The 12,800-nt window shown below is 39.6% G+C and overlaps 1 protein-coding gene across 1 annotated transcript; it reads left to right on the forward strand.

The window, feature by feature from the left end:
- The first annotated feature begins 485 nt into the window (after positions 1 to 485).
- Positions 486 to 9,730, forward strand: LOC146552875 (NLR family CARD domain-containing protein 3-like). Its single transcript, XM_085254164.1, has 9 exons — positions 486 to 595; positions 1,610 to 1,739; positions 4,331 to 4,385; positions 4,572 to 4,803; positions 4,936 to 6,739; positions 7,105 to 7,272; positions 7,361 to 7,528; positions 7,624 to 7,670; positions 7,774 to 9,730. The coding sequence occupies exons 2-9, from the start codon at positions 1,612 to 1,614 to the stop codon at positions 8,319 to 8,321; spliced, it is 3,150 nt and encodes a 1,049-aa protein (XP_085110290.1). The 5' UTR covers positions 486 to 595; positions 1,610 to 1,611; the 3' UTR covers positions 8,322 to 9,730.
- Positions 9,731 to 12,800: the final 3,070 nt, after the last annotated feature.

Genomic DNA, 12,800 nt, shown 5'->3' on the forward strand with positions numbered 1-12,800 from the left:
CAAAAGGGTGCCCAACCTAGTACTCACAAAATGTTACGAATGAAACAACTGCTGAGTATATATTTAAATTGCGTAAATATACTCCTATGTAGACAGCTACATAGGTGCCTTTCTAGGTCCCAGAAAGGCAGATTTGTCTCAAAATATTAGATGACGTATATATTAGATCATGGTTATTGACTATTGTTATGTGTATCACTTTAATGTTGCAGCTGTGGGGTGATTTTGTTTTTGGATGGCTCGATCTTTTGCAAAAGAAGAAGTATATAAATATTGGAAGCAACTTGCATCCAAATTATAGAAGTGCAGAAGCAACAAATAGCATAACACAAGCATAATTAAATAAACTGCTTTAAAACTGTACGTCAGCCAATGCACTACATTCCTACTGGTCTAATTCATGCTCTCATCCAATGGTGCGTAATTCAGTCCAGGCCAGCCTTTTGGGTAAGTGCCACCACATGCCTCACTTCTTGACACGCCCTAGTATGCTACTGTTTACTCAGTAAACGCCAACACTTGAGAAACGCCCATTTCAAAAAAAAAAAAAAAAAAGAACCTGAAAAAAAGCAAATGACAGCCACATAAAGAGCAGGTAAAGGCAATTTTTTATTCCTGCTTGACAATGTGAACAGAGAAGCTGAATAAACTGGTTAATGTTGCTGCATTGGTTGTGAAGATTAGGTGATTTTCCAAACGCATGCAGGGACAAAGTTTATGTTTTTCCGTTTCAACTTCTTTTCGAGCGTTTGTATTCAATTCAGTTCGGCTTCACGTACTAGCAGTTTCACAGTCGATTTGCCCTTTTTAGCTGAGCTACTGTTGTTTGAAAATTTCATTTGAAGTAGTTTCACAACTAACAGTTAGGTCATATATGATGTCATCATTGTTACCGATGGATTCGTTTGTAAGCAGCATTTTGTTTCTGTAACTGTTTGTGACTTCCAGGAATAGGTTTCGGCAAGAGTTACAGGAAATCAACCGCACCCACTCTCTCGCTCTCACACACACGCACAAAGTGAGAGCGTCCTGCCTGTCAGGGCCGGTGTTAATGTAGTGCTTAAAATAGCCTCTTGTTTATGTCAAAGCACATTCACTTTGCTTCTTGTTTAGTTGAACTTTTCAGCTAATTTAGACAAAGGTAACTTTATATAAATGTCGAAAAATGTAGAAGTCTGGGCATTTCAGTAGTTTCCTTTCATCCTTTCATTCTTCTTCCACCCCACTGCAAGCGTGACGCATATTCCTTTGCTGCCCCTTGCATGATTTTTGCTGTTCAGCCAGTTAAGCAAATCTCAGGAAATACTTGCTAAACTCCTGTGATTTAATTTTTCACATTTAAAAAGACAAGCTGATTGAAGGCATTTTTTTTAGTGCAAGCTGATAGTATTTGTGTGTGTGTGTGTGTGTGTGTGTGTGTGTGTGTGTGTGTGTGTGTGTGTGTGTGTGTGATATTTGGACTCAGATATGTGTGATAATTTTAAATGTTTAGACTTCTCTGTATTATATTCATATGTGGTTATCACTGCTTTATGGAGAAAGTAAAATGTATTGTATTCTAAATGTTGACAGCTTTGCAAAGGATCATTTTATCTCTGTAAATTTATAGGTATGGAAGCTATTAAAGAGACTGAAGATTCTCCCAGTGGGACAGAGCTGGAGGACTCATCCTGCATATCCATGGGTAGCGACAGATCCATGAAGAATCGTACAAATTTTACAAAAGAAAAAATGGACAGGTGTATTTCATTCTTTAAATTGTGCTTGCATTTATTGCATAAGTTATATTTAATTGTATACTCTGTGATGTGTTGGTGCAGCATTGGTGCAACCAATCTGCTGCTGTGAAGAGAGAGCAGAACATAAATGCTAAGTTTTACTGGTTAATCTGTATTCTGGCCCTTAGATTTGGTCAAGAGTAGGGCTGCAACCAACAATTTTTTTTTAATTGACTAATCTTCAAAAATTTTCCTCAGTTAGTCGTTTAGTCAACAATTATTTCAATACCTCTCATCTCCGCTTCTTGTGGTCAAACCGCATGTTCCAGGCTCCAGCACCTCACCTGCTCAGTTCTGCCCACCTGTCAATATCACCCTCTTGTTTCGTCCTGCAGCAAATTAGAATAATTACCCAGGAAACATATGAATATGAAAATAATCAAATGTATTTTTAACATTACTCAATAGGACCATAAAAATAAAAATGAAATAAATACGATTATTAAATAATGTAAATTAATGTGCTAGTAGTATTTAAACAAAAAAAAAATGTGCGAAAAAACCTTGTTCATTAGGTTAAAAAAAAAGCTTCAAATGAAAATAAAAAAGTTTTATTTTTCATTCCAAAATAAAAGTTTAGAGATAATTCAGTTTATGAATTCACAGTTGGAGTGGACATGCTCTGAGTGTGGCTTATCTTTGAGATGAGGTTCCCAGCTGCTGATAATTATGCTGAAGGTGCTCTCTGTCATGACTTCACCCATTTGAGAGGTCCATAAGCATCTTTTCAGGACAAACTCATCTATACACCTGTGCTTAATACAAGTAAAACAGAAAAGACCATTACTAATCACAAATGTGGTTGTTTCTCTGTTGGTGTAGTGTTCAATGCAGATTAAATAGTTTAACTCATATACATATCTATATCTATATATCTATATACGCCAGGTGAGTGGAGTGAGCAAAAACTGTAACTATGAAGACTGTCGAGAAGTCCAGTGACCAGATAACACTGGGGCGGCAGCGTCTGGTAAACTGATAGTGTGGTTAGCTGGCAAAGAGAAGTTGAGAGCGCTGCCTTACAAGTCAACAGCTTAATTACCCACTGGTGAGAGCAATGAGCAGGAACACGGTGGCTCCTCCCAGAGGTGGAACTGCCGGCTCTGTGGACAAACACTGGCATTCACCCAGACCATGACAGAATTTGTTTCCCCTGCACTGGGCTGTCCAAATGACAGACAAACAGTATCCCACATTTTTAGTTCACAAACACTTCTTACAATCACTTATTACTCCTGAAATTTTGGAAGTTTTATCCTTTTTATACAGTCAAGTTACAGGACGATACAAATGATTATCAGGCAAAATGCTTTGAAGTAATCTCGTCCAATAACACATGAGGACAACAAGTGTATTTTCTGTTAATGTCACTACACTGATCTTAAAAACCGTTTGTTTTTTGATCGTAAAACATCACTCCTTCCAAATACAGTTGATTGGAATGGAGGCAGTGTCAACTGGATCCACCCTCTCTGCCCAGTGCGTGCTCCCAATGCAGGAGAAACAAATTCTTTAGGATTTAGCTACCTTGGCACAACACCAGCGTTTTAAATGCTCCTGCAGTAGTGCTGTCACGGAAGAAAGCTCCACTTTGAACAGTCTACATTCAACTTGGTTTTCTGTGAAATGCTTTCACATTTTTGAAATCTCCATTTGCATTCTCTTTTGTCCTTCTGTTTATGGTACGTTCTTCTTTGTTAGTACTGAGTGCAGTCTTGGCACACGATATAGGCGATACTCCCCCCGTTGCTTCCTGTAGTGAATTGTGGTACCAAAAACACATTTACGTAGTATTAGTATATGACAGATTGAAAATAAAATTCTTCGTTGACAAATTTTTATAGACGACATCATTGATTATGTTCGTTATCGTTGCAGCCCTAGTCACAAGCTCCACGTAGTGACTGAAACAATGAGGTTGTGAATACAAGCAGCAGAAATTAGTTTCCTTCCAAGGGTGGCTGGGCTCTTCCTTAGAGATGGTGTTTGTAGCCTGGCCTTTTGAAAGGGACTCAGAGTATAGCTGCTGCTTCTCCACATCGAAAGGAGCCAGTTGAGGTCATTCAGGCATTTGACTAGTATGCCTCCTGGACACCTCCCAGGTGCTCTCAGCTGGTTTGGGAACAATTCAGTGTCTCCCAAGATGAGCTGGAGGAGGAGGCTGGGGTGAGGGAAGTCTGGAATCGATGATTTGAATCTGTGTCAGTCTTGTAACTGTAAAAGATATTCAATAGAACCTTAATGGAGATTTCCCCCCCATTCATGTCATGGTAATTATTTAGTTATAGATAATAACCAATGTATTTGTGCAGAATGTTGGTTCCATGTGAAATACACTAGTGGTACAGGAGATTCTTTAAGTTTTGCCACTAGGAAGTCAAACTTTCCACTTAATGATACCTCATAACTGAAAAACTCTTAAGATGACAGAGCAGTTTATAGTTGGTGTCTATTTTCTGTGATAATAATTGAAAATTCAGCATCACAATAACAATTACTTGGTTTTATTGAGCTGAAATTTTTTTTATAACTTTATCAATATTCATTTTAAGGGACGGGCATGATTTTCCAGAGACAAAGGAGCTGGATGGAGATGTCATATTTAAGGTCTGCTGAAAAAAAATCTATATTCCCTTAATAACAGCTTTTGAAAAAATAAAGTATTTTTAAGATCACGCCTCTCATAGATATGCTGGGATATGCTTTTGTGTAAAAAAACAATAATAATAATAATCATAATAATCATATATATATAACAAAAAAAGTGGATTAAAAAAAGTTTTTCTATTGCAGCTGGTGGAAACCCATGGCATGGAGATTTTTATGAGTGAAATTGGAAGGTATAAAAAGATGCTCTTTCCACATCTGTCACGCTATTCTACTGAAAGGGAAAAGCCAGATGAAGACCATCCGTCTACTGAAAATACAAAGCAAGACACGAGTGCCAGTGAAGGGGTTTTGAGGATTACATTACACGTCTTAAATGAAATTGGCCAAAAGGAGCTTGCTAACAAACTGGAGAAATGTAAGGACAAAACGTGCAAATAGTACAGATTTAGTTTTATGGTTTGTTTTTGTGATCTCTTATTGAAAAAATATATCTTTGATGTTTTTTAATAAGCTGTTTGTGTTCTTCTTTTTTTCTCTTTACAACCAGATATTTATGGCGAGCTTGATGTCTGCCAGCGCAAACTCAGACAAAAACTGAAAAGGTTTGAATACATTTATGAGGGAACAGTACGGCATAGGGACCAGACTCTTCTCAGCAAGGTGTACACTGAGCTCTACATCACAGAAGGACTCAGTGAAACTGTTAACAATGAACATGAGGTCAGGCAGATTGAGGCTGCATCGAGGAGATCAATGACAAAAGATAAGCAAATCAAATGCGAAGACATATTTAATTCTCTTTGTGGATCCCGTAGATTCATCAGAACTGTGCTCACTACAGGCATTGCTGGTATTGGAAAAACTATCTCTGTGCAGAAGTTTAATCTTGAATGGGCAGAAGGAAGAGTTAACCAGGATATTCAGCTCCTTATTAATTTACCATTTCGGGAGCTGAATCTGATGAAGGAGAGAAGATGCACTCTAACAGAACTTCTTCACAATTTTCTCACAGAGGCAAAAGAGTCAGGAATTTCAGATTTTAGCAAATATAAGCTTGTGCTGATATTTGATGGGCTGGATGAGTGCCGGCTTCCTCTTGACTTCAACAACAATGAGCCTCGTTCTTGTGTCTCAGAGCAAGTTCCAGTAGATGTGCTTCTCACAAATCTGTTCAAGGGGAACCTGCTGCCCTCTGCGCACATCTGGATTACCACCAGACCCGCAGCTGCACGTCGCATTCCAGTTAACTGTGTTGATCGCGTGACAGAGATACGAGGATTTAATGATCCACAAAAGGAAGAATACTTCAGGAAAAAAATCTCTGATCAAAACATGGCCAGTAGAGTCATTTCACATGTTCAGTCAACCAGGAGCCTTCATATCATGTGCCATATTCCAGTCTTCAGCTGGATATCTGCCACTGTCCTGCAGAAGATTTTAGAAGAAAAAAGCCACGAGAGCAGAGGAGAAATGCCCAACACATTGACAAAAATGTACACACATTTTCTTGTGCACAACTCATTGATCAAATGTCAGAAGTATTCACTCAGTGGAGAGGTTTGCGAAACCCAATCACAGGTCAAAATGAATGAAGAGAATATCTTGAAGCTTGGAAAACTAGCCTTTGAGCAGCTACTGAAGGGAAACATAATCTTCTATGAGAATGAAATCAGCGAGTACGAAATAAATGTCAGCGACACTGCAGTATATTCAGGAGTATTCACAGAGATCTCAAAGAATGATTTTGGAATTCATCTAAAGAGATCATATTGCTTTGTGCACCTCAGCATTCAGGAGTATTTTGCTGCAGTGTATGTTTTCCACACCTTCATTTGCTCTAACCTAAACTTGTTGGAACCAGAAGGATCCCTCACTGTCCGAGAGGCTTCTACTGAAGTAACTGGCCTTCTCCAAAGTGCAGTGGATAAGGCCTTGCAAAGTGAGAATGGTCAGCTTGATCTTTTTCTTCGCTTCCTTCTTGGCCTCTCACAGGAATCAGATCAGTTGAAGAGTATTCTTGCCACCATGAGGAGTACTTTACCAAGTAATGAGGAAGTTATTGAGTACATCAAGGAGAAAATCAGTCAAACTCTTTCCCCAGAAAGATGCATCAATCTCTTCCACTGCCTCAGTGAGCTTAATGACCAGTCTCTTGTAGAGGAGATCCAGAAGTGTCTGAGTTCTGGTAGTTTGTCAGAGATCACACTTTCACCTTCACTTTGGTCTGCTCTGGTTTTTGTGTTGCTGACATCCAAGGATGAGTTGAATGAGTTTGATCTGAGAAAATATTCCAGATCTGAGGAGGGTCTCCAGCGGCTGTTACCGGTGATTAAGGAATCCAAAATAGCTTTGTGAGTAAATTACAACAATACTCTGTAATGTTCATATGACATACAATATTATTTTTAAATGTGACAATTATTATGATGCTAAAAACACAGCTGAAACAAACACACCAGATCAAATTCACTCTCTTCTTCATAGCTAAATAATTTAAAAAATAACACCGTATGTTACTTACTGTAAATTAAGCTTAATATGCTTTACTCAGATTGACAATATGTGGAATCACAGACATTGGCCCTGACTTAATATTTATTTAACAATTTTTTAATACAGTGCTTTAACTTGGCATCATCTACTATTTTATATTGTACAGCAGCCTCTTAACCCTGCAAAATATACTAGCATGTGGTTATTTTTTCTGTTTTTTAAGGCTTAAAGAATGCAACCTTACTGAGAAATGCTGTGAGATGCTTTCCAAAGTTCTATTTAGTTCGTGTCTAAAGGAGCTGGACTTGAGTGATAATGACCTGCAAGACAAAGGAGTGAAACTTCTCCTTGATGGACTGGGAAATACTGCATGCCAGCTGGAAAAACTTAGGTTTGTGAAAATATCCTGGTGCAGGATATTTATGCCACACAAATAGCTAAAAGAAACTAACTCTATATGCTTTAAATTTAAATTTCAGTTTGGCATTCTGTGGAATCACTGACTCGGGCTGTGACTCTTTGGCTAAAGCTCTGACCTCCAGCCTCAAACACTTGAAGGAGCTGGACTTGAGTTACAATCATCCTGGGGAGTTGGGAATGAAGCACCTCTCCTCCATAGAGAACGACCCTGATCACCTCACTATCAGGTATAGTTGAGTTAAATTACACTTACAGTTAAATAAAAGTTATTTTTTTCATGTACTCTAGATTAGCAGAAAATAACATCTTTGATTTTACCTAGGATAAGTGACAGTGGGGAGTGTTACTTAAAATCAGCTCTGAAGAAATGTGAGACTTTTTGTTATTATTTTTAAACAAACATACCAGTGACATTTCAAGTTTTAATACTGGATGGGGGCACAAAAAACAAAACTGAAATCTTTTTTTTCAGATGCACAAGAGCTGACTGTGAATATGAATACAGCACATTCAGAACTATCTTTTTCTGAAGACAAGAAGAAAATGAAACGATTGGAAGAAAGTCAGAAATACCCTGACAACCCAGAGAGATTTGAAGACTGGGGACAAGTGCTTTGTAATGAGGGTCTCCGTGATCGGTGCTACTGGGAAATAGAGTGGTCTGGGGAATGGATGGGTATAGGAGTTGCATATAAAGGAATCAGCAGGAAAGGTAAAGGGAATGAACCAGTCCTTGGCTACAATGATCAGTCCTGGAGTCTACGCTACTGCAAAGGCAAATACACCGTGTGGCACAATAAGAATGATGATGCACCCATATCTGTTCCCTATTTCAACTCCAAGAGGGTTGGAGTGTTCTTAGACTGGACAGCTGGCACGCTGACCTTCTATGCAGTGTCTTCACAGACCATGATTCACCTGCACACTTTCCACACTGAATTCACTGAGCCATTGTATCCAGGCTTCAGACTGGGAGAGCCACGTGCTACATTAATTTTACGCCAGCCAGAATATCTTTAAATGGTGATAGCCCCTGCAGACAACAGTTTGTAGAGTACAGTTTTACAGTATTGACAATTATGTGAACGCTGTAAAACAAATGAAGGGATTTCAGAAGACCTTGTATGTAAGTGATTTCAACAAGTTTTTTTTGGCGTTTTTTTAATCAAGTTCTAGTTTTGTAGCAAGTGGATATCAAAGCTGTGAAAAGCTGTCTGTCTTTAAGCCTGAATTGAATCAGCAGAAGCGGACGGAAGGATGTATTTTTTCCTATAACTAACAATTTCAAGGAAATTGGTAATAAATTACATATTTTAAATCTTAATATCTATTTTCTGTAATGAGTTTTTTTATGTTAAAGTGTTTGTATTATGTTTTTTATGCTTTTGTGATGAGGGATGGGATATGGATCAATAGGTGACAGTATTGAGAAAATATACTAGAAGCTTGTGAAATCAAGCTGTAATAAATAATCATCAGAACGATCCCATTGCAAACCAAAAGTGTGGGCATTGGATTTATTTTCACATTTTAAAAATACAGATAAACGTAGATGTCGAAAGCAAGAAGGTACTAGGTTCACATGCACCATCTGCCTGGGCTCTTTCTTTGTGGAGTTTGCATGCTATCAGAATGTTTCCATGTCCAGTCCAAAGACATGCAGTTAGTGGGCTTGGCTTAATTGGTTATCTGAATGGGCGTGATTGCAAGTGGATATCAGCGTGGGAAAAAAAAAAACCCACACAGCAACTCACTCATATTAACAATGATTAATTGGAAAAATATATTTTGTCCTCAGTCATAAAATGTTTTGTGGCACTGATTCTTCCCATGGGTCAAATGTAATGTTAACTTCAGTTACGTTATATTGATCAGCCACAACAGTAAAACCACTGACAGATTTTAAATTAAATGTGTCCCTTGCACTCAAAGAACTGTTCAGGAACAATTAAAAGATTACAGCAAAGAACCAAAGGCCCTGACTCAACCTCCTTCCTATTCCAATCTGAGTATCAGTGGGATGACCCTGAACATGCCTGATCCATGGAAGTCCCACTCAGCAACCCACAGGACCAAAGGATCCAGTACCCCAGTGCCTAATGATACACAGTGATCGGCAGGTGATTTTCATGCTGTGGCTGTTCAATGTATGTACTGTACATCTCAAACATTTAAACTACAGTTACGGTGCTTATGGGGAACAAACATATATTTATACATAAGAATTAAGAAACAGCATATCGTATTTTTTTTCCTTTTTTATATCACGAGGATAGAAAAAATGTCCGGCGCAATGTTTATGGATATGTGGAGGAGCCAACAAAAAGTATGATTGGCTAAAACTGGTTGATGCATATCAAACAGTTGAAATGAAAAAAAAAAAGTTTTTTTTAATTTTTGTGCAAAGCTAGGTGAACCTTGTGCTATATTGACATAATGATAAAATAATATTAAAATATGGAAACGCAAACTCTAGTCTATTTTTTTAATCGAATTATACTAAAATCTGAAAAAAAGAAGGAAAATAAAAAATATATCTCTATTTTCTGTTGCCTACATTGCAGAGGGTGACTTTGCTTCTAAACAGGAAAATGAGTGGGAAAGGCTAAAGTGTGTGTAACCCAAAGGACCAGACAGGACGCAGAAACTCGTGTTGGGCTTTTGTTTATTTGTTCGTAATGTCATTGTTTGCTTTAGCACTTTTCGGTGCTCACTGCTCCAGAAACTGTCTTCCTCTCCAGCCTGGCCGCCACTGAAAGGGAAGGGATGATTATATGATGCTTGCTATGCTCCGAAAACAAGCCTTCCCAGTCGCCACACCCTGAACACTCTGTTTGACTCCTCCCTTGCAACCGAGCCACCAACCACACTCCGCCACACACCCCCAGCAGGAAATCAGCCACAGCCATCTGAACCCCCATCCTATGGACCACTATGAACTTAAAAGCCTGGAGGGCCAGAAACCACCATATGATCTGGCCATTAGAGAGCACATAACGAAATAACTGAAATGAATTTAATTTGACTTTAAAACCATGCTGAGTGTTCCTCATGTGAGCCATGATGACATGAGGTGATGACTGTGTTTGATATGAAGCTGAATCCAGTGTATGTAGTGAACTTTGTGCTGATGAGTAGTTTAGTGATCAGAGTCCATGTAGTTTCCAGGATCAGACTGAATGCAGTGCAGTGCTGGAAGCTGCTGCTGACTGTGTGAATGTGTGTCTGTGCTGCTTGTTGCTGCTGTCAAACTTCAGATGAGCAGGTAGTGAAGCCCGTGGTGAGCGTGTACCCAGCAGCATCCAGAGCCCACCTGGAGGGGAACAGCTCCCTGCTGTGTGTGGCCTCAGCCATGTTTCCTCCTCTGGTCCAGTTCTCCTGGAAAAGACAGAAGAAGAACGGCGGAGAAGCGGAGGAGCTGCCCCCTGCTGAGGGAGAGCAGCTGGAGCTCAGAGAGGCGGGACGCACCATTGCCATCAGGATGGTTGATGGGAGCCATTCTGACACATATAAATACAGCTGCTGGGTGAAGCACGAGGGGGGCACAGTGGAGGCCCGAACACAACAAGGTAATGAAGGCTTGGTGACTGTGTTCAGCAGTGATTCAGCTTCATGTGGAGATGCTGTCAAAGAGAGCAGAGCAGCAGAGGACTGACATTTCTCACTGCAGCTCCAAACATTTGACTCCTTTTCTGTTTCAGAGCTTCCAGCTCCAGCAGCCTCCTGTCCTCCAGAGAGAGAGCCAGCAGACCTGCCAGCTCTGCAGCCAGCTGACTGTAAGATCACCTGCTGCCTCTCTGCATGGACAGCTCCAATGTCCAATGAGGCAGCTGGAACAAGTTTAGGCTCTTAAAGTTGCACTAATTGATCAAATCTTCATCCAACAAGCTCTGATAAAGCCACTGTACACTAGCTGCTCAGCACCAAACAGCAGACAGACCATAATATGTCAGAGATCAGTTTGTTAGCTGCTTGTGGAGTTCTTCTGCCCCCAAGTGGACACAAACACTACATCAATTCATCCACTTGAAGAAGAAGCTGTGACTGTTTCTATTTGGACTTTTTCTCCTTGATCTGAGAGGAATAACCCGACTGTCTGTCTGTCTCTTTGTGTCTGTCTGTCCTTCAGTGTCCTTCCAGTCTCAGTGCAGGGTGAAGCTGCTCTGCCTGCTGTACACAGTGCTGATAGTGAAGAGTCTGGTGTACTGCTGTGGACTCTCTCTGCTGATGATGCTCACAAACAAGGGAGCGTCCACCAACTGCACACATGCTGACTGACTGTTTCCTGCTCGCCTTTTCTCACCATCACATCTCATCAATTCATCTCATTCATCACTTTGATCACAAATGTTAGTTATGATGTGTTGAGCTTATTTTGCCTTTTTCTTCAACAGTTAGAAGATCGTCTGAAATAAATACATCTTTACATGTATTGTTGCTCTGAGTTAGAATTCTTTTTGTGCTTATTGTGACTTTTATTGTAGTAACAAAAACCATCAGGAATATTTTTATCACAAGTTTTCACTTTGATTTTCAAATGTCAAACAGTGTAGTTGTGTTTGTGTGAACAATAAAGATTTGAAGATGAAGAGTTTGATTCTACTTTCATTGTGTGATCAACAACAACCCGTGTGAGTGAAGCACAAACTGACTGTATCCAAACTTGCTCTCCTGCAGCAGACGGGCTGTGTGGGTTTCTGCTCTGCAGCCTCCACACCGTTAGCTGTGGCTTTCACTTTAATAACACAATGACAGTTACAAGCAGGAACTCTGCTTCAAGAATGATTCCAGGAAGGATCTGTGTTCTTCACCTGTGAGAGAAACAGCTCAAATCCTCAACTCACAGCTGACAAATGAACTTTAATGGAATCAAAGGAGAGACCATGAAGCCCCTGCAGTCTGCTCAGCTCCCATTTTATTACCTGAGCTGAGTTTTTCATTCTGGATATCACACACGTAAGAACAGATCAAGTCTGAACAGCAAATGTTGGAGAATCATTTTGAAGTCTTGCTAAATGTCGTTATTATTACAAAAACTACTGAATGATTCAGAAAATCCTTTCCAACAAGCAGAAATATGCAAACAAAGTAGAAACAAGGCAACATGAGTCATTCAGATGCAGATAACATATTCTCCTTATTGTGAAGAACACAGTCATGAAATCTTTCTGTGTGTCATTCATTGAGTTGAAGTGCCTAATAGAAGAGGAAGAGCAGCAATAATCAATGATAGCTGAGACATTGAGAACATGGCTGTATGCCTGCTATCATAACAGCAAACAAAGCACACAAACAGCAAACACACAATAATGTGCTCGCAGCTTGTTGTGTGTTGTGTCATTTTTGACATTTCATGAAGTCACAAAAATGTGTGCGACTCATTAAAGGAGTGTGTACGTGTCAGTCAGTGCTCTGTATTCATGTGTTCACCTCATTAAAGTCACTCAGACACTTTTCTCCTCCAAACTTACAGCACAGCTTCATATTTCACTGACTGAT

This window comes from Mchenga conophoros, linkage group LG18 (genome assembly GCF_057382185.1).
Source record: "Mchenga conophoros isolate Kocher_MC1m ecotype Shallow Benthic linkage group LG18, M_conophoros_male_GT1.1, whole genome shotgun sequence".
NCBI lineage: Eukaryota > Metazoa > Chordata > Actinopteri > Cichliformes > Cichlidae > Mchenga > Mchenga conophoros.

Bases quoted from the DNA above. Each gene is read 5' to 3' on its own strand.
- LOC146552875 (XM_085254164.1), top strand. From the start codon at position 1,612: ATGGAAGCTATTAAAGAGACTGAAGATTCTCCCAGTGGGACAGAGCTG. The intron at 4,804-4,935 runs GTAAGGACAAAA...CTTTACAACCAG, and splicing joins TGCTAACAAACTGGAGAAAT to ATATTTATGGCGAGCTTGAT. The intron at 7,273-7,360 runs GTTTGTGAAAAT...TTTAAATTTCAG, and splicing joins TGCCAGCTGGAAAAACTTAG to TTTGGCATTCTGTGGAATCA.